At 53.3% G+C, this 26,068-nt stretch overlaps 1 protein-coding gene across 3 annotated transcripts in view; it reads right to left on the minus strand.

Annotated features, from left to right (window-relative positions):
- NLGN2 (neuroligin 2) overlaps positions 1-23,239 on the minus strand; it is a 39,597-nt gene extending 16,358 nt beyond the window's left edge. The window contains exons 1-3 of one of the 3 annotated variants that reach the window (XM_015420330.1): positions 22,665-23,239; positions 13,151-13,207; positions 35-184 (exon numbers count right to left, since the gene is read on the minus strand). In XM_015420330.1, coding sequence (XP_015275816.1) covers positions 35-184; positions 13,151-13,207; positions 22,665-23,130 — 673 coding nt within the window. In that variant the 5' untranslated portion in view covers positions 23,131-23,239. Of the gene's footprint in view, positions 1-34; positions 185-1,314; positions 1,362-13,150; positions 13,208-22,648 lie in introns of all 3 variants that reach the window. The other 2 variants (XM_015420329.1, XM_015420331.1) reach the window with 2 other exon arrangements.
- Positions 23,240-26,068: the final 2,829 nt, after the last annotated feature.

The following is a 26,068-nucleotide window of genomic DNA, read 5'->3' on the forward strand; positions in this document are numbered from 1 at the left end:
GGGAGCCAGTGGGGCAGGCCCGAGCCCCCCATACCCAGCACGCCGAGCCGGTAGTTCATGGTCACGACAATCACATTGCCGTACGCAGCCAGGACGCTGCCGTCAAACATGTTCCCCGTGCCCTCCATGTAGGATCCACCATGGATGAACAGCATGACCGGCTTCTTCCCGCTGTCTCGGATGTCTGTGAGATGAGAAAGAAGAGAGAGGCGGTGAGGGGAAAGGCAGCCCCCGAGGATATTCCCAACAACAAAACAGGGACCCTCCCACAGAAATACCTGCTTGTGCGCATGCCCCAGGGAGCGGTGGCTGTGAAGGGGTTAACTGCTTCCGCAGAAGGGGCAGTTGAGAAAGAACAGAAGAAGAAGAGATTGGATTTATACCCCATGCCCTTCACTCGGGAGTCTCAGAGCGGCTGACAATCTCCTTTCCCTTCCCCTCCCCACGACAGACACCCTGTGAAGTCGATGGGGCTGAGAGAGCTTTTCCCAGAGCTGTCCTTGAGAGAGCAGCTCTGGCAGAACTATGGCTTGCCCAAGGCCATCCGGCAGGTGCAAGTGGAGGAGTGGGGAATCAAACCCGGTTCTCCCAGATTAGAGTCCGCGCACTTTAACCACGACGCCAAACTGGCTCTCATAGAGGACTACAGGTCCCTGACCTCTCCCTAGAAACTAAAATGGCCAAACTGAGGCCGCTGTACTTTGGTCCCATCCTGAGAAGACAAGGCTCATTCGATAAGACAATATCGCTTGGGAGAGCCGAAGGCGGCAGGAGATGGGTCGACTCCGACGGGGAAGCCCCAAAGGCCTCCGGTTTGCAAGTCCTGAGGGAGGCTGCTGGTGAGAGGACATTTCGGAGGTCCTTCATCCTTAGGGTCACTGCAGTGGGGGGGATCAAGGGGCTCCACTCGTATGTTCAGCCCAACCCCAAAACTCTGTCCAAACAAGATGGCGGAAGGGAGCGGGCGGTCTCGGAGTCGTGGGCAGCGTTTGGGGCTGGAGTGGCCAACGGCCACAGGGCCGACCGAAAGCACTAGGGGGGGGGGTCTAGGGAAAGTATCCTAAGAGTCCTCGGTCAGCTGGGTAACACATCTGGTTGGCGTTCACGCAGTCCCAGGTTTGGGATGGAGGAGGTACAAAATGTTTTGCTAGAAGCGGCCGCGGCGTGTCCAAATGGAAGCCAGAGGACATAACATTCAAAGGGGTCAAAGGTCTGAGGATCCCGAAGTCAAAATCCCCAGAATCCAGGTCTCCGGAGGTCAGGGTCAGTAGATTAGAAGGGCCACAGGCCAAAGCCTAATGCAAGCCAGGTGACCGAAAAGCCCCTTCTCCTGGGAGCGCCCAGTATGGGGTGAAAGGTCAAGAGGCAGAGCGAAGGCAAGGTTGGGGGGGGGAAGGGGCGCCCGTGCCAGAGGTCAAAGGATATGGGGGAGGGCGTTCTGCCCCCCCTCGCCCACGGAACTCTCGTCTCCACAGAAATATGAGAGTGCCCCTCTCCTCAAAAATTCTGTTTCCGTTTCTAGGTCACATCCCATTTCCATGGCAACCTGGCGCCTAATTAATTCGCTGCAAGGGGAGAGCGTTAATTAGACACACCAAGGTCTTAATTAGCAGTTTCCACTCAGCCCCTACCCCTGCCTTTCCGGAGGGGGAACAGACGGGTAAGGGGGCGGGGCCCAAGGAAAGGCGGAGGCACACGACACAACCGCACAAACATGCGCACGCACCTGGGGAGACCCGGCCCTCTCCCACCGCACCTTGTGCCCTTCCCCGAATCTGACCCGCCTGGCCGGGCGCCGCGTCCCTAGCACGCCCTCCCCACACACGGGCAAAAATGGCCAGGCCCTGCCCCCTGGGGCTGCCAACCTCCAGCCAGGGCCTGGGGGTCTCCTGGAATGCCAACTGATCTCTGGACAACTCTGTGATCGGTTCCCCGGGAGAGAAGGGGAGGCCTCGAAGGCTGGACTCCAGGGCGTTATACCCTGCGGAGGCCCCTCCCCTCCCCAAACCCCGCTCTCCACAGGCTCCGCCCCCAAATATCCAGGAGTTTCCCAGCCCGGAACTGGCAACCAATGTGCCCTCTAAGCTGTGGAGTCCTGTGAGCAAAAATTCTACCTTGTGAGCCACTGGCATTCAAGTGGTGAGCGAGCGGTTTGGCCACTGCCCAAATCAGTTTGCTCTGGAGCCCCCTCCTTCCTGAGCGGAGACAAAAAGGTGTGAGCTGGAGGCTAAACAACTGTGAGCTAGCTCACACTAACTCGGCTTAGAGGGGACTCTGCTGGCAACCCTACACCCTGCTCAGTCTCCCTCTTCTCTTTGGGCTCCTCCTGAGACATCCGTCTCGCATTTATGTATTTGTCTGAGGGGTTCTCCCCAGCCGCCCCGTCTGCTGATGCAGCGCCCTCCTTGCCGAGGCCCGCATGCCGTTATCCCGCTGCGTCCCTCGCACATGTCCCTGGCACGCTCCAGCGGCCCTCTGCCCGGACACGCATAATGGCACATGTAACCAAAACAGCCATTTTTGCAGGCACCAACGAAACAATGTGTGACTCCAAGAGGTGCCTCCCTGGAGGACTCTCAGCAAGTTGCGAGGAATCTTGGGAGGGCAGTGGAACAAAGCAGGGAAGGGGAGATCACGCGCGGATGAAAGTGCAGATCGAGCCGGATTGTGTCTCCGCGGCTTCCCTCCGAGCCTTCACGGGGGTGGGGGCAGCTCTGCTCAACTCCAACAAAACTCACCCGGGTCCTTGTATGCACACGGGGACAGACAGACACGCCCTCGGAAGATGATCTTCAGCACACTTACCAAGCTCCTTACACACTCGCCAAGCTTTTTGCACACTCAAACCCAAGCAGGGCCGGTTCTCCAGCCAAGCTTCCCCACCATGGCTGCTCAGGACAGCACAAGGAGGCGAGTGCCGAAGTCTCACGGGGACTTGGCTTGCTCCCGGCCAAGGGCAACGTGGGAGTTGAGCGGCCCCACTCCCTGGACGGCACACGTCTGCATTTATGTATTCCCATTTCTTTACATCCCACATTTCTCCCCAGTTGGGACTCCGAGCGGCTTCAGAACATCGTTTCCCCCTCCACCCTTTCATCCTCATAACAATCCTGCTGTGTGGTAGGCAAGGCCGAGAGTTAGTGAAGGGCCCAGGGTCACCCAGCCAGCTTCCGCAGAAGTGGGATTCAAACCCAGGTCACCCAGAGTCCTAGTCCGCCATTCGGTCCGCTACACCGCCCTGGAACCACTGCCAGCCTGGATCGAGTCGGTTGCAGCACGGAAGGAGGCAAAGGGCATACTTGACTCGGGGTGACAAAGTGCCGCAGACCAGCCCTGGCCGCAAGGACGTTCAGGGACTTGTGCAAAGGCTGCTCGCTGCGTCCTGCAGCCCACTTCTCACGCTCCCCCTCCTGTGGTCTTATGCCAGGAAAACCCCCCTGTGGAGCTCACTGGCACTTCTCCGGCATGCCACCCGGGCCACTTCCAGCCCACAGCGACTCCTGTGCTACCCTGCTTGGCACGATGGGCGGCACCTCCGTGAACCCGCAGCCCCGTTGTGGGCATTCGAGAAAAGCAAGACAGTTGCCGGAACAGCTGCTCGAGGGAGGCTCTGCAGCAGGGAGGCAACGAGGCAGGAATCGACAGCCGGGAGAGGAAGGAGAGGGAGCCCTTCCGCTTGCTAACCAGGGCCCCCGTTAACACGTGTGGCGGTGTCAATCAATGAACTCACTCAAGCAGCGCTTGTCAAAGGGCTGACGTCCAGGGGACGCCTTCCTGCATGGGTGAGGAACCCCTGCGTGTCTGCCCGGGGACCTCTGCATGTTGCAGAGGATTCAGGGACGCGGCCCAGTTGCACACGACTGGGGCAAGGCCTCTCGGCCGACACGTGAACCCAGCTTTCCTTCAAGTACATCGGGGATGTCAAAACAATCTTCAGGGAAAGCCTGTCTCCCCCATCACCAGCCGTCACAATGAGGAAGCCTTTGCACGTCCCGAAGAAAGCCCAAAGACCCCCAGAACGAGGTCCCGGAAGCCCCGGCTCTGAAGCATCAGAATGCGGCCACAGACTGCAGCAGGAGCGAGCTGAGCGGAATGATTCCCTGCGGCACCGGCTGAGCCGAGCGGGCCCTGTGGTACTGCCGGGCCCACGAGGCAGCTCAGTTTGCTCCGGTTTGCTGGCAGCACTCCGAGGATCGCCTGTTGGGAATTTCCCCAAGTAAGTTAAAGGGCCAATCCGCTCCTGTCTTATTTACGTTGATGCCTTTGTAAGCTCACACTGTTTTCCAACATACAGCTCGCGACCGTGCCGTGAGCATACACGAAGCTGCCTTCTACTGAATCAGACCATCGGAGACTGGCAGCCGCTCTCCAGGGTCTCAGGCAGAGAAAGGTCTTCCACATCACCTCCTGCCTGGTCCTTCTAAACCGGAGATGCGTGGGACTGAACCTGGGACCTTCTGCATGCCAAGCGGATGCTCTGCCACTGAGCCACAGCCCTTCCCTAATGAAAGCCTCAAGTCAGTCCCTGATCCATCAAAGCCAGTGTTGTCGACTGACTGGCAGCAGCTCTCCAGGGTCTCAGGCTGAGGTCTTTCCCATCACCTCCTGCCTGGTCCTTTTTAACTGGAGATGCCGGGGACTGAACCTGGGACCTTCTGCATGCAAAACAGATGCTCTGCCACTGAGCCACAGCCCTTCCCTAAGAAAGCCTCAAGTCAGGTCCCTGATCCATCAAAGCCAGTGTTGTCGACTGACTGGCAGCAGCTCTCCAGGGTCTCAGGCTGAGGTCTTTCCCATCACCTCCTGCCTGGTCCTTTTTAACTGGAGATGCCGGGGACTGAACCTGGGACCTTCTGCATGCCAAGCAGAGGCTCTGCCACAGAGCCACAGCCCCTCTTAACAGCTCTCCAGGGTCTCAGGCTGAGGTCTTTCCCATCACCTCCTGCCTGGCCCTTTTATCTGGAGATGCCGGGGACTGAACCTGGGACCTTCTGCATGCCAAGCAGAGGCTCTGCCACAGAGCCACAGCCCCTCTTAACAGCTCTCCAGGGTCTCAGGCTGAGGTCTTTCCCATCACCTCCTGCCTAGTCCTTTTTAACTGGAGATGCCGGGGATTGATCCTGGGACCTTCTGCATGCCAAGCGGATGCTCTGCCACTGAGCCACAGCCCCTTTACAGCTCTCCAGGGTCTCAGGCTGAGGTCTTTCCCATCACCTCCCGCCTGGTCCTTTTTAACTGGAGATGCCAAGGATTGAACCTGGGACCTTCTGCATGCCAAGCGGATTCTCTGCCACTGAGCCACAGCCCCTCTTTACAGCTCTCCAGGGTCTCAGGCACAGAGGTCTTTCCCATCACCTCCTGCCTGGTCCTTTTTAACTGGAGATGCCAGGGACTGAACCTGGGACCTTCTGCATGCCAAGCAGAGGCTCTGCCACTGAGCCACAGCCCCTCTTTACAGCTCTCCAGGGTCTCAGGCTGAGGTCTTTCCCATCACCTATTGCCTGGTCCTTTTTAACTGGAGATGCCAAGGATTGAACCTGGGACCTTCTGCATGCTGAGCAGATGCTCTGCCACTGAGACATAGCCCTGAAGAAGAAGGATCACATCCAGTGGATCTTCTGCTCTACGCTGCTTCCTCTAGAGGAACTTCCTTTTGTTTCTGTCCTAGAGCAGAATGGAACAGGTCTTACTCTGGTTTCCTTTCACGTAAAAAAGAGCTTCCCATTAGGAGTTTGGGAGTTAGGGCCAGGGTAAACGGGCAGGACCTCCTGTGATATGAATCTGCCTCACAATGGCCGCCCCTCTTCAGAGCGCCTTTTCCAGGAGTTTTGCCAGGGGACTGCTGAGGAAAGGGAATTCTCTGCGGTGGCCCTCAGGCTTTGGAACACCCTCCTTTAGAAAGGTCCACCTGGCACTGCCCCTGATGGTTGCCAGGTCCTGCTTCTCCTCTGGGATCTTGTCTGCCCTAAAAAACCATAGAGTTTGCCCAAAAACTAGAGCGTCACCCCCAACACGATGATGTCACTTCCAGGTGATGTCATCGTGCTCAGGGGTGGGGCTTCCCTTGTCGACCAACTGGCTGGCAGCAGGCTGGAGACCCAGAAATCAGGGGAACCCCCGTCCAGACCAGGGGTCTGAGAACCCTACTGCCCCTGTTATAATTTCGGCACCAGGCCCAAATCTGAGCGTTGTGAATTTGTGCTGGGAACACCGTTCCCAGACGTGTACAGGCCCAGTTCAGATTGGGAACATAGCATGTAAGAAGGTCCTTCAGACTTCCCCATAGCAAAGTTTTCCCAACCAGAAATGAAGAAGAACTGGGTTTTGTACCCCACCCAGGGCTATTTTGGGGCAGGAACGCACCGGAACGGAGTTCTGTCTGGCTCCCGAGTTGGCCACGCCCAGCAGGAACTCATTAGCATAATAGGCCACACCCAACAGCAGAAGCTCATTAGGATTGGCTACATTAGGGGTGTGTGGCCTAACATGCAAAGGGGTTCCTGCTACAAAAAAAAGCCCTGGGTTTTGACAACAAACAAGGTAAACAGAATAAGAAGCAAAAGGATTGGTGTGGCTGGATGACCACACTTCTGGTAACATGGGGGTGTGGCATAATATGTTAATATGCTGTGCTGTCAGGGGTGTGGCCTAATAGGCTAATGAGTTTCTGCTGTTGGGTGTGGCCTATTATGCTAATGAGTTCCTGCTGGGCTTTTTCTACAAAAAAAGCCCTGATCCCACCTTTCTCTACCCTAAGGAGTCTCAAAGTGGCTTACAAGCACCTTCCCTTCCTCTCCCCACAGCAGGCACCTTTTGTGAGGTAGGTGGGGCTGGGAAAGTTTTGAGAGAACTGGGACTGGCCCAAGGTCACCCAGCAGGCTCCATGTGGAACGGGAGTGGAGAATCAAGTCCAGTTCTCCAGATTAGAGTCCACTACTCTTAACGTCTACACCATGCTGGCTATGGGGGTGGAATTTGGCCCACTGGGAAAACCTAGGTGTACCTAATCAGAAGAAGAGAAGACATTGGATTTAAACCCCACCCTTTACTCAAGAGTCTCAGAGTGGCTTACAGACTCCTTTCCCTTCCCCTCCCCACAACAGACACCCTGTGAGGTGGGTGGGGCTGAGAGAGCTCTGAGAGAACTGCCCTTGAGAGAACAGCTGTGCCAGAACCATGGCTTGCCCAAGGTCATCCAGCAGGTCCGAGTGGAGGAGTGGGGAATCAAACCTGGTTCTCCCAGGTTAGAGCCCGCGCACTTAACCACTACAGTAGTGTAGTATATGTAGAGTCCTCTCAAAGGCAAACAGCGCCCCCTCCCCCAGGTCCATTTTAGGTTTGGAAAATGGCACAGGGAGGTCGACATCACTTCTCCTTGTGTTCTGGGGTACAATACTGATCCAAATCAGGTTGATTAATTAATTTAATTTATACTCCACCCTCCCTGTCGAAGCAGGCCATTTGGCATCTTAAAACAATAAAAAAATGTAAAATCATAAAGCAGTTTCCAAATGTGCTACATATATTTGATTATGAAAGCTTACGCAAACCTGAGGATGAGGTTCCCAGTGCAAATGTGCAACATATGATCATGTAGACCCAGAGGGGGGTTAGTCTCTCAGCCCGCCCTCTTTTCCTGTCCTTTTCCTAATAATTCATTTTTATGGGTTCCACAGTTTCTGAAACTGCATTTTGTTCTGGATTTTATCCTGCTGTCTTATTTTAATTAATTATATGACTGTGTTTTACTTGTGGTTCTCATAAAGGTTTATCTGTTTGTTTTAAGTGGAAAGGCGAGATATAAGTGCCCTGGATATATAATAAAGTCACCCTTCCACATTCAATACAAGTGGCAGTCAGTGCCAAAGGACTGATACACTGAAGTAGCTGTGTGTGAACTAGGTCTGGACCCATAATCAATCCTCTAAGCTGTGGAGTCTTTTGAGCCAAAATTCTACTTTGTGAGCTACTGGCATTAAAGTTGTGAGCGAGCAATTTGGCTACAGCATAAATTAGTCTGCTCTGGAGCCATCCTTTCTGAGCTAAGACAAAAATGTGTGAGCCAGAGGCTAAAACACTGTGAGCTAGCTCACACTCTCAGCTTAGAGGGAACACTGCCCATAATTGGGGGGGGGGGGACACACGAATTTTTTTTTTAACAGAAGCGTAGCATTTCCTACCATTTTACAGCATGAAAGAAGGTTGGTTTGTTAACTGTGATTGAAATATCAAATCTATATATCTAATACCGAAGTGGCCCCGTCTGTGCGGATACTTAAATCCGCGCATCGGGGGCCCCTGGGGGGGGAGGGAGATGTTTGTGCACACGTGGGGAGGTCCCCACGTCTGTACAAAAATCTGGAAACGTACAAAAACTATCAGGGGGATACTTAAATCCCCCCAGAGGCCAGGTCTACCAATGTATTGGGAAGGGGTGGGTAGACCTGTTCTCCAGAGGCCAGGTCTACCACTGTAGTGGGAAGGGGTGGGTAGACCTCTTCTCCAGAGCCCAGGTCTACACTGTGCACAACAAACGACAACACATTACACAACATTTTGTTGCGGGTCTCCTCCTGTACACTCTAATGTGCATGACCTGTATAAACCTGACATACACAATGACCAGGGGTCAAATCCATCTAGAATTTCTCCAGTGTAAGCTCCACCAAAAAAAACCCTGGGGAATTCTGCACCAGGCACAGCAGGTAATTCGCACGGCTCTATAAACTGAAAATATCGGTATATGCAATCTTCATTCTCCATTCCCTTCCCTTCAGCATTTATTTACTTATTTAAAACTATGATCAGCTGCCTTTCTTCCTTAGGGCGCTCGTGACAGCTTACAACCCAGCCCGTACCTTGACTGCAATAATTTCTCAAAGCTATTTTTTTTAAAAAATAGAATCTCTCCAATATATTTTCCTCTTGGCTCAAATTAAAGATTTGCAATCTAATTGAAATTGGGGTGGGGGAGATTCTTTGCCTGCTTTTGAAGCCCATCCCCCTCACCAAAATTTCAACTGTGGTCAAATGTTTTGAAACCTCTGTCCATATAACTAGTAGCATAGTTATCTAACTGCTTGAAAGTGCATACCCACCCCCAAAATCTTGTCAGTCTCGAAAGGGGCTGTTGGCCTCAAACCGAACTGTTTCTACTGCAACAAAGTTAGAGTCCAATGGCACCTTTAAGCTCACATCTTGAATAAAAATTTGTTGGTCTTAAAGGTGCCCTTGAACTCTAACTTTGTTGTATTGCTTCAGACTGACTTGATCTGTTTCTGCTGCAGACCAACTCAACTCCCCTCTGGAACGACCACCCCTGGGAATGACAAATCCAGCTCCTGCCAGGCACATCTCCCGCCGTGTCTCTTCTCAGAAGGGAGTCCCAGAGAGTTCTGTGGGACCTACTTTTTAGTCAACGAGCTCAGAATTGCAGCCTAAAGCAGTGAAATGACTGCATTAAAAAACAGTCATCAGTCCCGTTCCACCCCCACCCCCCCATTGCTACCAGCACAATACCCTGATTTATTAACAGGCTCTTTTCCGTGTGTATATTATTAAAGCCAGTATATTTAAAAAAGGAATCCCACTGGATCTTTTAGGCAGTCTTTGAGCACTACTCGTCTAGCTCTTCACCCCTTCACTTGCCGGTTACCGTCTCTTCCTTCCTTCGTGATAAACTGAATTTCCCACGGCAAGCAAGTGTCCAGTGTGGTGCTTCCATTAATGACAAGGTTGCCAAGACCTTGGAGGAGGGAACAAAATCTTATTTTACCTTAACAAAAGCCTTAATGGGCTGTTGCCTACTAGGTAATGTTTTTCCCCACCATCCCATAAAGAACTTCAACACTAACAACTGCCCATTTCCTTGCATTAAGCCTTTGTTAAAGGGAGAGGACGACCCCAGCCCAAAACCAAAGGACCACAAGGCTTATGACTCTTGCTCCCTCTGGTTCTATTTATTTCCCCCACTTTGGGTGTAATAAGTAAGGGTTCCCAGCTCCGGGTCTGGGAAATTCCTGGTGATTTGGGGGTACAGCCTCAGGAGGCTGGGATTAGGGGAGGGGAGAGACCTCAGCCAAGTATAATGCCACTCCTTGACATGGCGATTTTCCGCAGGGGAACTGATCTCTGTAGCCTAGGGTTGCCAGGTCTGGGTTGGAAGATACCTGGAGGTTTTGGGGGTGGATCCGGGAGAGGGCAGGGTTTGGGGAGGGGAGGGGCCTCCGCATGACACAATGCCGCAGAGTCCACCCTCCAAAGCAGCCATTTCCTCCAGGGGAGCTGATTTCTGTCAGCTGGAGATCAGTTGTAAAAGCGGGAGATCCCCAGGCCCCACCTGGAGGTTGGCAACCCTACTGTAGCCCGGAGATCAGTTGTCATTCTGAGAGTTTCCAGGGCCCAGCTGGAGATTGGCAAACTTATGTTGTCGTCATCTAAATGCAGGCATTCTAGTCATAGGCTTTAAACCTTATTCAGCCTTTTGAAAAGTCCTGGCAGCGAAAGCAGTCTTTGGAATTTAAGATTCTCTCTTAGGGTCTTGTTGCTAAGCAACTCCAATGCCTTATGGGAGTTGTAGGTTTTGGTCTCTGTTGGCCACTTCCCCCTGAGGGGATGTTACCTCATCTGGACTACATCTTCCATGACACCTCTCCATAGATTTTGTTGGTAGGCAGAGCAACTACAGTGTAATATGGGAGCGGCAGTTCTTTATTTCTAAGACACAATTTCTGCCTTCGCCCATTAATGACAAGGTTGCCAAGACCTTGGAGGATGGGGAAAAAAATCTTATTTTACCTTAACAAAAGGCTTAATGGGCTGTTGCCTACTAGGTAATGTTTTCCCCCCACCATCCCATAAAGAACTTCAACTGGGGGGTGTGTGTGGGGGGGAGCCTGTGGAGGCTGAGGGAAGCCCCTCTGGTTCTATTTATTTCCCCCACTTTGGGTGCAATAAGTAAGGGTTCCCAGCTCCGGGTCTGGGAAATTCCTGGTGATTTGGGGGTACAGCCTCAGGAGGCTGGGATTAGGGGAGGGGAGAGACCTCAGCCAAGTATAATGCCACTCCTTGACATGGCGATTTTCCGCAGGGGAACTGATCTCTGTAGCCTAGGGTTGCCAGGTCTGGGTTGGAAGATACCTGGAGGTTTTGGGGGTGGATCCGGGAGAGGGCAGGGTTTGGGGAGGGGAGGGGCCTCCGCATGACACAATGCCGCAGAGTCCACCCTCCAAAGCAGCCATTTCCTCCAGGGGAGCTGATTTCTGTCAGCTGGAGATCAGTTGTAAAAGCGGGAGATCCCCAGGCCCCACCTGGAGGTTGGCAACCCTACTGTAGCCCGGAGATCAGTTGTCATTCTGAGAGTTTCCAGGGCCCAGCTGGAGATTGGCAAACTTATGTTGTCGTCATCTAAATGCAGGCATTCTAGTCATAGGCTTTAAACCTTATTCAGCCTTTTGAAAAGTCCTGGCAGCGAAAGCAGTCTTTGGAATTTAAGATTCTCTCTTAGGGTCTTGTTGCTAAGCAACTCCAATGCCTTATGGGAGTTGTAGGTTTTGGTCTCTGTTGGCCACTTCCCCCAGAGGGGATGTTACCTCATCTGGACTACATCTTCCATGACACCTCTCCATAGATTTTGTTGGTAGGCAGAGCAACTACAGTGCAATATGGGAGCGGCAGTTCTTTATTTCTAAGACACAATTTCTGCCTTCCCCCCCCTCAGCCTAGCAGACTACAACTCCCATGACGCACCATGGTTAGAAGCCAAATTACAATTCCCATGATGCAGTTATGGTTACCTATTGGAAAGTTAGCCACAGACTCCTTTCCCTTCACACTGTCATTTGTCCTCAGCCTCATGGGACTACACCTTCCATAATACACTGCGGGGCACACTAGCACACACGAAAGCTTCTACCCCAAATTAAACTTTCTTGGTCTTAAAGGTGCAACTGGACTCAAACTCTCTTCTGTTGCTTCAGACCAATGAGGCTATCTACCTGAATCTATCGACACTGTCTCATGGGAAACGTACTACGGTCGAATCTGCATTTGCATTTTTAAATTAGTTTGGTGCTGCTGAGACACCGTCTTTCTCTATGCTTGTTTGAAGACACCGTCTTTCTCTTTGCCTGTAGAAGATTCTTTTAAAGCAGTGCAGAGGTGCAATGACAGTGGAGCCGCCCCAAAGGACAATAAACATATGTATGTGGACGTGCAAAAGTATGCTAGCACTCTTGAGGTGTGAAAATGACACCAAATGTAGACAGCTTTTTTGAAGACGGAGTCAAAAGGCTGGGACACCAGTGGGAAAGACAAATGCAGATTCAGCCTAAGTAGTCTTTTCCATTGCTTCTGAACAAACTACAAACCATTGCCTAGCCCCCTCTCTTTCCCACTAAAGGGGTTCACTTCAAAATTTCTGCCTATTTTGTCAGTGAGACGGGCGCACGCCCTTTCCTCCCTGAAGAAAGAAGAATTAACCACCCACATTTTTCAAAATTCACAATTCTGTGTGTTTCGAAAAGAGCTGTAAATAGTAGTAACAGGAAAAACAGATTTTCTGCCCCATCCATGAAGTCCACTCTTTTCCCACATCCCCTCTTCTTTTTAAGAACAGACACAGGCTAAGCAGCAAGTAAGATATTACAGTAAGATAGGAATTTAACCCTTTGCTCCGTTCTCCACAAAAATCCACTCTTGGTTCTAATGTGGAATCAGTGGCGGAAGGGGCTGGGTAGAAAACAGGCCAAAATTGGGCCACTTTTGTGGAACGCCCCCTCCTCATCCGCCCACCCCCACCCTCCAAGTAAAGCCAGAGTCAAAACCCCCTCTGCCTTTCCATCTCCCATCCTAAATGGATTAGGGGGCATCTTTCCCTTCCAAAAAAAGAAAAAGAGGAAAAGGTAAAGAAAGTAGGAAAAGAGAAGCACAGCGAAAATTGTGATGATTTCAGAAAACAAGAAGGGGGAATCGGTTTTTTGCTCGAAGAGAAGACCAAAAAAAAAAGGAAAAAAAGGGAGGGTCAAAAGTTTATCTGGTATTCATTCTGGTTTTTATAAAAAAAGAAGTAAAAACCAAAAAAAAAAAAGGAAAATATTTCTTTCTTTTTTTAAAAAGGCAAGATTGTGAAACAAACATGCATCAAAAATACCTTCGTCTGGAGTGGGATTGTTAGTTGACGCCTCCTCACGCTTTTTCGTGAGCGGACCTAGGAGCAAGAAAAAAGAAGAAAAAAGAAAAATGGGACAGGGGGAAAAAAAGAGAGAGAAAGATCAAGAAAAAAAGAGATTGCTTTCGGTTCACCAAAAAGGGGAAAAAAGCATTTTTTTAAAGCAAAATATCAACGAGTTCTAGATTTTTCTGGCTCTGTGCGAGTGTGAGCGCGGCTTATTTATTTCATTTTCCCCCACCAGAAAAAAAAATATATTGACAAAGAAATACAGAGAAATCGGAAGCTGTGAAATTAAAGGTTGATTAGAGAGGAACCGGGGTGGGGGGCGCTTTAAGAAGGGAAAGATGGGAAGAGCTGGAAATGGACAGAGGTGGACTCCCCACCCACCCACCCCGGACCTCGCAAATCCCTGGGCTGGGGTAAGCAGGGGAGGGCGCTGTTTCCTAGGGAGATAAGTAGGGTTAAGGAAGGAAGGCTTGATTTGTGAGGCGGGGCAAAGAGCACAGAATCATAGAATCACAGAATGTTAAGAGTTGGAAGGGACCTGGCAGGTCATCTAGTCCAACCCCCTCTGCACTCTGCAGGAGCAGTGAAGAGTGGGGCCAACAGAGGGCCGGATCCGCAGACTCTGTCACCCCAAGAGTCTCTGTCACCTTCTGGGCTTGCTAAGAGCCGGAAGTCATTCTCTGAGAAGTCCTGGCCCCGCCTGGAGGTTGGCAACCCTGCGGATTGGGTCAAAAGCCAGAAAGGGCTGCTCAGAGGTGGGGGTAGGAAAAGCTTGTCATTCAACCTCCAGGACTTGGCTGGGAATCTCCTGGAATTGCACCTGATCTCCGGACGACAGAGATCACTTCCTCTGGAGCAGGTGGCGACTTCGGAGGGCGGACTCTACCCCGGCCGAAGCCCCTCTCTTCCCCAAACTGTGCTCCACCCCCAAATCTCCACGAATTTGCCAGCTCCGGTTGGGCCTGGGGATCCCCTGGAACTGCAGCTCCTCTGCAGACGACAGGGATCAGTTCCCCTGCAGAAAAATGGATTCTTCGGAGGGTGGACTCTGCGGCACGGCACCCCACTGGGGTCCCCTCCCCTCCCCGGGCCACACCCCCATATCTCCAGGGGTTTCCCACCCTGGATCTGGCCACCTTACCCTTCCACCCCCTGCCCTAAGCTGGCAGCCCAATGGGATGGTCACCTGGGAGGCCAGTTTCTGAGCAAGTCACCTCCTTAGCTTTCCTGTGGCTGGGGTCTCGGAAGCACAAGGGAGCGGCAAGGGGACTCCTTGCCTGGAGGTCCACAGGGGCTCGGAGCCGCCCTCCCTCCAGCTCAGGTGGCTTCCACCCGGCACAGCCAGATGCCCAGCCAACCCCCCTGCCAAGAGGACAGGCGGTGCAGCTAAAGGACTGCTGCCCTGTCTCCTCTGTGCCCAGCGGACCATTTAGGCCCTGGAGCAGCACCTTAGCAGGGCTGTCCAAAGAGTTAAGGGGTGGGGAATAAGGCAGGAGAAGCAGGCGGCGGGAAGACGCGGAGGGAGGGAGGCAGGTAGGCAAGGCAGGAGGGTGCCAGCAGAGCCCGTCTCCCTGGCACAGCGCCCGACTGACAAATCTGGGGCAACGCGGAAGAAAGCCAAGCTCCTCTCCTCTCCGCATCTCTATTTCACTTCCTCTCTCGTGCTGACTTACATTATGGGGAAAAACGAGCATTTACAGATTAAGACAGAAGGGATGTTTCATGGGCCGACAACTCGCCTGGGGGCAGCCTATGCTAAATAAAGAGTCCAATGAGAGAGAGAGAGAGAGAGAGAGACCGCTACCCGTGTCCCTCCTGACCTGCAGCCAACCTCCTCGCAAGGCCGGATCCGTCCCCCTTGAAAGCATCCAGAGGATCTTTCCCACCCACTGCATCCCCCCCACCCACTATGCCGCCTCTCTCTCGCTCATCTTTGCTTTTAAACCCTTTTTCGAATAGTTCTGGTCTGTGCAGTACCAGAGATGGACAGACTTTCGTGATGGAAGCGAAAAAGAGGGGAAGTTATTGGCTTCCAAGAATCCTTGCTAGAGTCAAGTCCAGTAGCACTTCAGAGACCAGTGAGATCTTGGGGGGGATGAAATCTTGGTGCTCCGTAAGACGCTGGGGAGCCTGAATATAGCGGTTCTGCTGCAGATCCACAGGGCTGCCCCCTGGGACAAAAAATACCACCCTGTCCGACGCATGCGCACCCCGAGAAGCTCTGTCTCTCCCAAACTGCATTTCCCAAAAATGTGGGAACTACAGTGAAGAAATATTTTCCCACTGCTGGGAGCGGCAGAGCTTCAGTTGGGGGGGGGAGGAATGAAACATTTACACATCTCCACACCTGAATGTGACTGATGAGATCCCTGCTTGGGTTGACTGAGTGGATACTTTGGGGGGGGGACGGAGAGGTGGCGACTGGGAAGCCCACTGGCTGCAGACACCTTTGCAGGGGCCTGTCCGAGGAATCTCAGTGACCCAAGCAAGCTGCACAGCCCCCTCCTGGGCCTGCGGGACCGTCACCCTCAGGCCAAGCTGAGCCCCCTGCAGTAACGTGGGCCCAATGGACTGCCGGTCCCCTCCTGTGCCACTGGTGGCCGGGGTCAAGCACAGCCGTTCTAGTGACCCGGCAGGAAAGCCAGTCTTGACTGTGTGTGTGTGGGGGGGGGAACGCTCCCTCAGAGGGTGCTAGGGTTGCCAACTCCAGGCTGTTACATCCAGTATTCCCTCTAAGCTGTGGAGTCTTGTGAGCAAAAATCCCACTTTGTGAACTCCTGGCATTAAAGTTGTGAGCGAGCAATTTGGCTACTGCATAAATTAGTTTGCTCTGGAGCCATCCTTCCTGAGCGAAGACAAAAATCTGTGAGCCGGAGGCTACAAAACTGTGAGCTAGCTCACACAAACTCAGCTTAGAGGGAACACTGGTTACATCCCTGGAGATTTGGGGGTGGGGCCTCAGGAGGGTGGGCTTTGGAGAAGGGAGGGGCCTCAGCCGGGTAAGAGGCCGCAGAGCCCACCCTCCCAAGCAGCCATTTTCTCCAGGGGAACTTATCTCTCTCAGCTGTCATTCCGGGAGATCTTCAGACCCCGCCTGGAGGGGGGGCCGCTCCGGAGGATGCCCCATTGCCGCCCTTCCTATTTATCTAGGTTAGGCTCGGAGATAAGATATGAAATTAGACCTGCCTCAGAAATGAACACGGGCACAGCAGTGCTCCCCTCTACACCAGTGATGGCGAACCTTTTAGAGACCGAGTGCCCAAACTGCGATCCAAAACCCGCTTATTTATCGCAAAGTGCCAACACGGCAATTTAACCTGAATACTGAGGTTGTACTTTAGAAAAAACAACTCATACATTAACTTAAGATGATACAAACAAAGTAAGGAAAGCAATCCCAAATGCTTTCATTGACTTAAAATTATTTGGCAGATAATTCGACATTTTAATGATGGTCTGGGCCTGGCTGGGGCGATGGCACACATGCCCACAGAGAGGGCTCTAAGTGCCACCTCTGGCACCCGTACCATAGGTTCGCCACCACTGCTCTACACTTTGGAATCTTGTGAGCAAAAATCCTACTTTCTGAGCTACTGGGCATTAAAGCTGTGAGCGAGCGATTTGGCTGCTGCATGAATCAGTTTGCTCTGGAGCCCTCCTTCCTGAGCGAAGGCAAAGATATGTGAGCCGGAGGCTAAAAAACTGTGACTTAGCTCACACTGACTCCGCTTAGAGGGAACACTGGAAGCGGGTCTTTGTGTGAGAGAATGATTTTATAGAAGCAGCGAGGAAACTTCTCTCCATCTCTCTCTCTCTTTCTCTGTGCGTGCACATGGATGCCTTTGTCTATCCTTAACCCTAGTCCTTCCCATCAATGCTCCCTCTAAGCTGTAGATTCTTTGTAAGCTGCTGGCATTAAAGTTTGAGCAAGTGAGCTGGCTACTGCATAAATTAGCTTGTTCTGGAGCCATTTTTCCTGAGCCAAGACAAAAATGTGTGAGCTGGAGGCTAGAAAACTATGAGCTGGCTCACACTAACTCAGCTTAGAGGGAGCAGTGCTTCCCATCACATCCTCTGACTCCATGAAGAAGCAGAAGAAGCAGAAGAAGCAGAAGAAGATGAAGATATTGGATTTATACCCCACCCTTCACTACCCAAGGGAGTCTCAGAATGGCTTACAAACTCCTTTCCCTTCCCCTCCCCACCACAGACACCCTGTGAGGTAAGTGGGGCTGAGAGAGCTCTGACAGAAACTGCTCTTTTCCAAGGACAGCTGTGCCAGAACTATGGCTTGCCCAAGGTCATCCAGCCAGGTGCAAGTGGAGGAGTGGGGAATCAAACCCGGTTCTCCCAGATTAAAGTCCACGCACTTAACCACGACACCAAACTGGCTCTCCAATACTCCAATCCGCTTCCGGCTGGATTCCTCAAAACCGAAACAACATGCACCATGGTCAATGAACTCGGGACTTGCTGCCCTGGGAAAACTCATCACAATGGGGCTCTGGAAGGACAGTTTCCTTTTGGATCGTGCCCATAACGGGCCTGATCCTGCACCCCGCCACCTTTAAGGACAGACAAAACCCACACTGCCCAAGGAGGTGTCTTGAGAGAAACGCCCGGGGCTCTGGAGAAGACAGATCCCGTTCCCCAAAAGCCAAGACAAGCACCCAGGATAGCCCTGAAGATGTCTCTCTCTCTCGCCATCCTAATGGGGCCTGCTGCAGAGATCGCGTTGGCATCTGAGCGGAGGGTGCTCTGTATCTGGCCTTCCATTCACAGCACCCGGCTCCAAGCTCCTATGCCGAACCTCCGAAGGAGACGCCAGCGTGGACAGTGAGCCCAATTTTGGCCTAGAGCTCGGGGTGTGGCAGTAGGTTCAAGGAAATACTTCGTTACACAGCAAGTAAAATGTGGAATTTGCTGCCAGAGGACGTAGTGATGGCCCCCGGCATAGACAGCTTTAAAGGGGGATGTGACCGATTCGTGGAGGACAAGTCTATCGGTGGCTACTAGCGGAGGGGTCTGAGGGGAACCTCCAAATCCAGAGGCACTAATCCTCTGGATCCCAGACAATGCTTCCTCTAAACTGTGGAGTCTTGTGAGCAAAAATTCTACTTTGTGCGCTACTGGCCTTAAAATTGTGAGCGAGCGGTTTGGCTATGGCATAAATTAGTTTGTTCTGGAGCCACATCCTTCCTGAGCGAAGACAAAAATGTGTGAGCCAGAGGCTAAAAAACTGTGAGCTAGCCCACACTGACTCAGCTTAGAGGGAACATCGCAGAGACAGCAGGCAACGTCAGGGGAAGGCCTTGGCCTCTATGCCCACTTGCTGGCAGTCCAGAAGAACTGCCTGGCAGCTGTGTGAGACAGGAGGCTGGCCTAGATGGACCCTCACTGGTCAATATAGCTGGGCTCTTCTTATGCTCCGACATTCCAACTCCATTGACGAAGCCCCACTCTAGGTACTGGAAAGCGCAGCGCTTCCAAGCATGTGCAAAGTTCCTTCCCCTCACTCTCAAGGGAACACAGCAAGAGGGGAGGCCCCTCCCTGCCCAACACCAAGGGAGGGGGGCCAGTTGAACTCCAGGATCCTTCCAACTCTCTGGGCTTTGTTTACGAGCGACGGCAAAGGATTCTGATTTGCGCTCATCTCTTTTTCGGCATCCAAAACCGCAGGGCGGAGGAGAACAAAGACGGCCCAGAGCAGCAGGGACCGCTGTACAGTTTCACAAAGGTTTTGGCCGAAAGGCTCCCTGACTTTGACCCCGGTGAGGGCAGGTTCCTCCAGGGGGCCCAGAGCCGCTCTTGCTACGGCCTTCTGAGGGCAAATTCACACGTGCGAAAAAGGAAAGGGCGCTTTTGGCACGGAGGGAGGGCCGGGCACCGGCAGGGCAAAAGGAGAATCGCAGACTCCCCCTCCTTGGCGCTAAGCTGGTGCTTCGGGCGGGGTGTGGGGCAGTTCCCCCACCACCACCACCACCGCTACAGGCACCTCATCCTCCGAGCCAGGCCTGGCCCCCGTTCTCTTCTCCCCACGCAACCGCACACGCAGGGTCCCCTCTACCCTCCGCACGGCCGTTCTGGGCAGAAGCGAGCCAGAGAGTCGCCTCCCAGGTGGGAAGCGGCACCGGAGAGAGCCCTTCCCCTCTTCCCAAATGGGAGCTGACATTTCTCTGCAGCGCCCCAGGCCACATCTGGCAAAAGCTCGCCAGCGAAGAAGGAGCACGGGTGGGCGGCGGGGGGAGGGGAGGGGGGGCTCTTCTCAGGCAGACAAAGAAAGAGAGGCCGGCTACCGAAAGGGGGTGCCGCAGGAGCGGAGGAAGGAAGGCCGTGTGCTCAGTCGGAGCGCCTGTCTGCCTAGTGGTTGGGGACTTGCTTTCGCCAGCTTTCTTGCTTTCCTTTTTTTTCTTTTAATGCAATTTTTTTTCTGTTGCCAAGGCAACCGGCTTAGCGATGCTGCAAAAAAAAAAAGGCACCGGGGAGGGGATGGAGCGGCCTGGCCCCTCCTCCGGCCCACCACGCTCCCTGCACCTGCAACTTCCCCGGGGGAGCTCTCCCCGGCCTCCCACCCGGGAGCACCCATGCACCCTCTCTGGAGAGCCCCAGAGTCCGGGGCCCTCCCAGGGAATTTGGAAACGGAACTTCACGAAGGGAGAGGAACGGGGAAAGCACCTCAAGGAGGGAAGCAAGGCCATCAAAATCTCTTCGGAGGGAGGGGGCACCACGGAAAAGGATTCTGGGAGCCAGAAGAACGCCTGAGTAGGGGGAAAGCCAGAGTTCCCAAGATGGCAGTGGCGTGCGTGTGCGTGCATGCGTGTACCTTCAGGACGGGCAACCTAATTTCATGTTCAGTGGCTTTCACAGTTGTGTGACGGCAGAAATTCCACAGGAGCAGCTTCTCTGGGCATGGCCTTGCAAATGACAAGGCAGCCTGCTGTTGTCCAAGGGGGCAACTCTAAAGGGGGGTGGTGTGCTGATGTGGGGAGGCCAGGAGGACCTGGACGGTTTGGAACAAAAAGTCGGGAGCTGGCTTAAAGCAAAGGAGCGCTGGGAACCAACGTTAAACGGGGGAAGAATCAGGATTCTGGGTGCTCTCGGAGGGAGGGAGTCGAGGAGGTTAAAGGGGGGGGTGATGAACCTCGGGACGCCGCAAATCCTTTGGGAAGGGGAATTAGCCAGTTACAGAAAGATGGGGAGACAGGACAGATGGAGGCTCCTCTAGAGAAAGCGGTTGCACTGGAAACCTACTAAAAGAGGGTGTATTGGGGAAGGATGCCTGGGATAGCCCTCGATACAAATGCAGGCTTTCTGCTTCTCCTAAATGACTCCAGCTATTCCCAATGTACATTCCCCCACTGGTGGACCTCCTGACGGCACCTGGTATTTTTGGCCGCTGCGTGACAGAGAGTTGGACTGGAGGGGCCATTGGCCTGATCCAACATGGGCTTCTCTTACGTTCTTATCCTTAGGAGTGAAGCTCTATCAGAACCTAAGAATATGAGGGGGACCCTGGAATGGGGGGCTTCTTACTCCCCACCCCCACAAGGGGCAAAAGAGAGATCAAATCTGGCTGATAGCTTGATGACTCCCTTCCGGAAAAAATAGTCTTACAACAACTGGATCTATATTAGGGGCGGGAAGCCATGACAGGATGTATCCAGCCAGGTTTTCTGCTAGTGAAAAAAAAGTAAGGGGCTCCCCTTTAATGCCCCCCCAAGGCTCTTCTTGGGGTCACAAGACCTGTATGTATGTTGCCCAGGCAGGACCGGGGTGTGGTAAGGAGAAGACCTGGGGGTGACTGAATGGAAAACCTGGCTAGATCCAACCCACCAGTGAGAAGGTGCCCCTGGGAGGCTGCGCAAAGGTTCAGAGGGTGGATACTCAGCAGCCAGATTTGGATTGAAGCTCTGAAAATCCCATCTTTGGTTTCTTAAGGAAGAGACATACAACTGTTTGTGGGACTCTGTCGTCTTTGACCGGCTCATCAATCACTGAACAGGGTGAAAATAACCAAGTAGCATCAAGATGGGTTGCCCTGCTAGTCTGTCGGTAGCAGTGGAAAAGAGTCAGAGTCCCAGTAGCGCCTTAAAGACTAGCCAAACTGGTGGCAGGGGAGGAGCTTTCCAGAGTCACTGCTCACTTCTTCAGATACCTTCAGTGAGCAGTGACTCACCAAAGCTCCTCGGTTTCTGAAGGAAGAGACATACAACTGTTCGCGGGACTCTGTCGTCTTTGACCGGCTCATCGATCACTGAACAGGGTGAAAAATAACCAAGTAGCATCAAGATGGGTTGCCCTGTTAGTCTGTCTGTAGCAGTGGAAAAGAGTCAGAGTCCCAGCAGCGCCTTAAAGACTAGCCAAACTGGTGGCAGGGGAGGAGCTTTCCAGAGTCACTGCTCACTTCTTCAGATACCTTCAGTGAGCAGTGACTCACCAAAGCTCCTCCCCTACTACAAACGCTGTTATTCTTTAAGGTGCTACTGGGACTCTTGCTCTTTTCCACTGCAAGCGGCATCGACCGTTCTAGAGCAGAGAAGGCGCCCCCAGCCTGGCACCTCCAGGCATCAGAAGAGGAAGTTCTGTACCTAAGACCAGGGGTCATTTGGGAACGGAGCGAGCTGGAGCAGCCCTCCAGCAGCCCAGGAGCGGGCTTGCGGAGCAAGCAAAAAGAAAAGGGGTTTAAACTTTAAACCCCTTCTCTCTTCGCTTCCCCCCCACACCTTGGCAGGCCGGCTGGGGGAGGGAAGGGGAGGCTTTTGAAGATGCCTCCCCCCCTTTTTGCTTCCCCTTCTGACACACTTCCGGTGATGTCAGGGGGCGTGGCATATGCTAATGAGGTATGCTAATGAGCTCCTGCACCTCTTTTTCTATGAAATGACCCCTGCCTAAGACTGTCTCCCGGCGGCTGTTGATCCAAAGTATTCATAGAAAGAAGACAAGGCCTTCCTTCTTTGAATATTCCTGTTCCCACCAATGCTCCCTCTAAGCTATGGAGTCTTGCGAGCAAAAATTCTACTTTGTGAGCTCCTGGCGTTAAAGTTGTGAGCGAGCGATTTGGCCGCTGCATGAATCAGTTTGCTCTGGAGCCGTCCTTCCTGAGCGAAGACAGAAATGTGTGAGCCGGAGGTTAAAAAACGGTGAGCTAGCTCACACTCACTCAGCTTAGTGGGAACACTGGTTCCCATGGGACTGTCCCCGAGGGGCCAGATCAGCCCTTCCACTAAGAAGCCTCAGGAGACTCACGTTTTTAGGAGGGTCAAGGAAGGTGGGTGGAGGTGGTGGGACTCAGGAGGTGCATCGGTTGGTTGGGGTTTAGGGTTAGGGGGTGGGTTAAGGTCAGAACGTTCACCTGGGTTACTCGCTGGGGGACCGGGTGGCCATACAAGGGAAGGGGTTCTGTCTGTCATGCCGGAGGGGAAAGGAGAGGGAGTGTACGGGGGGGGCACTGCCCTAATCCGCTCCCCCTCCCCCCCCTTGCTCTTACCGTCCTCCATGGGCACGTAAATGTTGAGGTAGAGACAATCTTCACTCTGGTTCTGGACGTAGCCGGCCACTACCTCCAGGTTGTCGGTGAACCAGACGGGCAGCATAATCCCGGGCAGCATGCCATGAATGTTCTGCGGGCAGACAGGAGCGAAAGCTGTGGCGTTGCGCACCTCAGACCAGGAAGCGGGTGCCTCAGGCGGCTGGAAACGTCTCTCCCCGACGGGCGGCGTGGCGTACGGGATCCCGAGGTACTGCACGACGGGGCCGAGGATTTCGTTGTTCAGGTCCTTCTTGATCCCCCGGAGTTTGCCATAATTGGTGGGCACTATGGGATACTTGTCCTCGGGTTTCTGCCCCAAGAGGGGCAACGTGTGGAGAGCCAGCCCCAAGAGCCAGAAGAAGAGGGCGGAGCCCGTCCGGACATTCAGCACCCGAAGGGCAACACTCAAGGGTGCGAGGAACATGGCGGCCGTAGGGCAAAGGATGCTGGGTAGGGGAAAGAGTATTCCTCACAGAAGGGGGAGAGAAAGAAATGGAGGCGACCCAAGCAGAAGTGGAGGAGGAAGAGGAAACCCCCAGGAGAGGGGGGCGGCAGGAGCGGTTAGGCGGCCCGGCGGCCTGAGCCAGAAGCACAGGAGGGCTGTCCAGCAGACAGAGGGGGTCTGTTGCGTTCCATCGCCAGCCAGCAGTACAATCAAAGTCCAGCCGGGCTCGAGGGAAGCACCTGTGAGCGAAGGGAAGGGGGAGAGAGAAGTGAAGGGGTGAGCGACTCCAGAGGCCCAGAGAGAAGGACACCGGTGGAGGGAGGGAGGGAGAGAGAAAGAGACAGACAGAGAGAGAGAGAGAATTGCTTGTGGGGTAGACAGGACAGACGGAAAGAAGGGCCACAAAACCCCTTCTTTCTCCAGGGGGCGGCCATGTCAGCCTGCGGAGGAAGAGCCCGGTTTGAGCCCATCGGCACCTCGGAGACCAGCAATGGTTTCCTGGGTAGGAGCTTCCTAGAACCAAAGCTTCCGAAGGTATTGGTCAAAGGGCGCATTGACTCTCGAAAGCACCTACCCAGAAAGCCTCGTGGGTCTCCGAGGTGCTGCTGGGCCCCATTCAGACCCCGTCCTAGTTGCCTCCCAGCCGTTTTTCTTCCCTCAAAATCCCAGACGGTCCCTGACAGCCCCTTTACCTCCTCTACATCTCTGCCCCCAAACGGTCAAAACTGGGAGGTGAGTGAAGAAGAAGAGATTGGATTTCTACCCCGCCCTTCGCTTGGATTCTCAGAGCGGCTTACAAACTCCTTTCCCTTCCCCTCCCCACAACGGACACCCTGGGAGGTCAGTGGGGCTGAGAGAGCTCTTTCCAGAACTGCCCTTTCAAGGACAGCTCCGACAGAACTGTGGCTTGCCCAAGGTCATCCAGCAGCTGCGAGTGGAGGAGTGGGGAATCAAACCCGGTTCTCCCAGATCAGAGACCGCGCACTACACCACTGGGTTAACCGCTGGGGGATACAGCCCAGGGGGTCCCCTCGTTCCCACACAGACTGGCAGGAGCAGCCTGAATGTGGAACATATTTCTGTCAAAGGAGCCAGCCCCCCCCCCCCAACTATGGGCCACTTTAGATGATGTGCACTCCACGGCCTGGAGAATATCCCATAAGGATACCCAAAGCTGGGGCCAACAGTGAAGAATAAAAAAGAGGGTGGGTTGCATTCCTGGGCAAGCTCTGGCTCCCCAGAAATCATCCTTCTTCCTTGCGCAAATCACTCTCAAGCAATGCTCCCTCTAAGCTGTGGAGTCTTGTGAGCAAAAATTCTACTTTGTGAGCCACTGGCATTAAAGTGGTGAGCGAGCGGTTTGGCTGCGGCATAAATTAGTTGGCTCCAGAGCCATCCTTCTTGAGCTAAGAAGAGATTGGATTTATACTACCCGAAGGTGTCTCAGAGCGGCTCACAAACTCCTCTCCCTTCCCCTCCCCACAACAGGCACCCGGTGAGGTAGGCGGGGCTGAGAGAGCTCGTTCAAGAACTGCCCTTTCAAGGACAGCTCTGCCAGAACTACGGCTCGCCCAAGGTCATCCAGCAGGTGCAAGCGGAGGAGTGGGGAATCAAACCCGGTTCTCCCAGATTAGAGTCCTCTGCGCACTTAACCACGACACCAAAAATGTGCGAGCCAGAGACTAAAAAATTGTGAGCCAGCTCACTCTAACTCAGCTTAGAGGGAACACTGCTCTCAAGTATCGTGCCTGACCTGAATGGGGCAGGCCAGCCCGAACTCATCAGATCTCAGCAGCTAAGCAGGGTCAGCCAAGGAGTGTCCAGGGAGTCAATACGCAGAGGCGGGCAATGGCCAATCACCCCTGAATGTCTCTGGCCTTGAAAACCCTCGCCCGTAAGTCAGCTGGGACTTTACAGCACTTTACAGCACCATCAGAACGCCTCCCCCCCCCTCCAATTGGAGGCGTTTTTTGCTGATCCACTGGAATAAGGCATGGGTGGTTCTGCACCACAAATTCAACTTTCAGCCACTGAAAATTCTGTATTCCTGTCACTGGGAGACGAGCGGCCCCACCATTCTCTCCAGCCCAAAGCCGAGTTTTAAGGTGAGTTGTTCACAAAGGGGGAAGCCCCTAGAACAGTGATGGCGAACCTTTTAGAGACCGAGTGCCCAAACTGCGACCCAAAACCCACTTATTTATCGCAAAGTGCCAACACGGCAATTGAACCTGAATACGGAGGTTTTCGCACTGGAATAAGGCATGGTTGGTTCTGCACCACAAATTCAACTTTCAGCCACTGAAAACTCTGTATTCCTGTCACTGGAAGACGAGCGGCCCCACCATTCTCTCCAGCCCAAAGCCAAGTTTTTAGGTGAGTTGTTCACAAAGACGGGAGCCCCTAGAACAACTACGTGCATTCTTGGCCCAATGACCCTAAGAGTCAATAGTTTCGGGGTGGGGAGGGCACAGCTTTGGAGCGGGAATGGGGTGAGTGCCGACTTCTGTTCCTCACACAACTCTGAAACTAGGAACTTGATCGAGGTTTATAAGATTATGCATGGGATAGAGCAGGTTAGGAAGTACTTTTATCCCTTTCTCACAATGCAAGAACTCGTGGGCACTCCATGAAATTGCTGAGCGGTCGGGTGAGAACAAATAAAAGGAAGTTCTTCTTCACCCAGAGAGTGATGAACACATGGAATTCACTGCCACAGGAGGTGGTGGCAGCTACTAGCATGGACAGCTTCAAGAGGGAATTAGATAAGCACAGGGGTCATTTCCTGCAGGAGCGCACAGGAGCGGAGCTCCAGCAGTAAAGAGCCCAGGGGGTGGGCACATGCAACAAGTCCCACCCCCTGCTCCCAGCAGCCCTCAGTCAGAGCGAGAAGCAGCCAGGTAAGTTGCAGAGCCCCCAC

Source organism: Gekko japonicus, unplaced genomic scaffold (assembly GCF_001447785.1).
Source record: "Gekko japonicus isolate JY-2015 unplaced genomic scaffold, Gekko_japonicus_V1.1 scaffold336, whole genome shotgun sequence".
Taxonomy (NCBI): Eukaryota; Metazoa; Chordata; class Lepidosauria; order Squamata; family Gekkonidae; genus Gekko; species Gekko japonicus.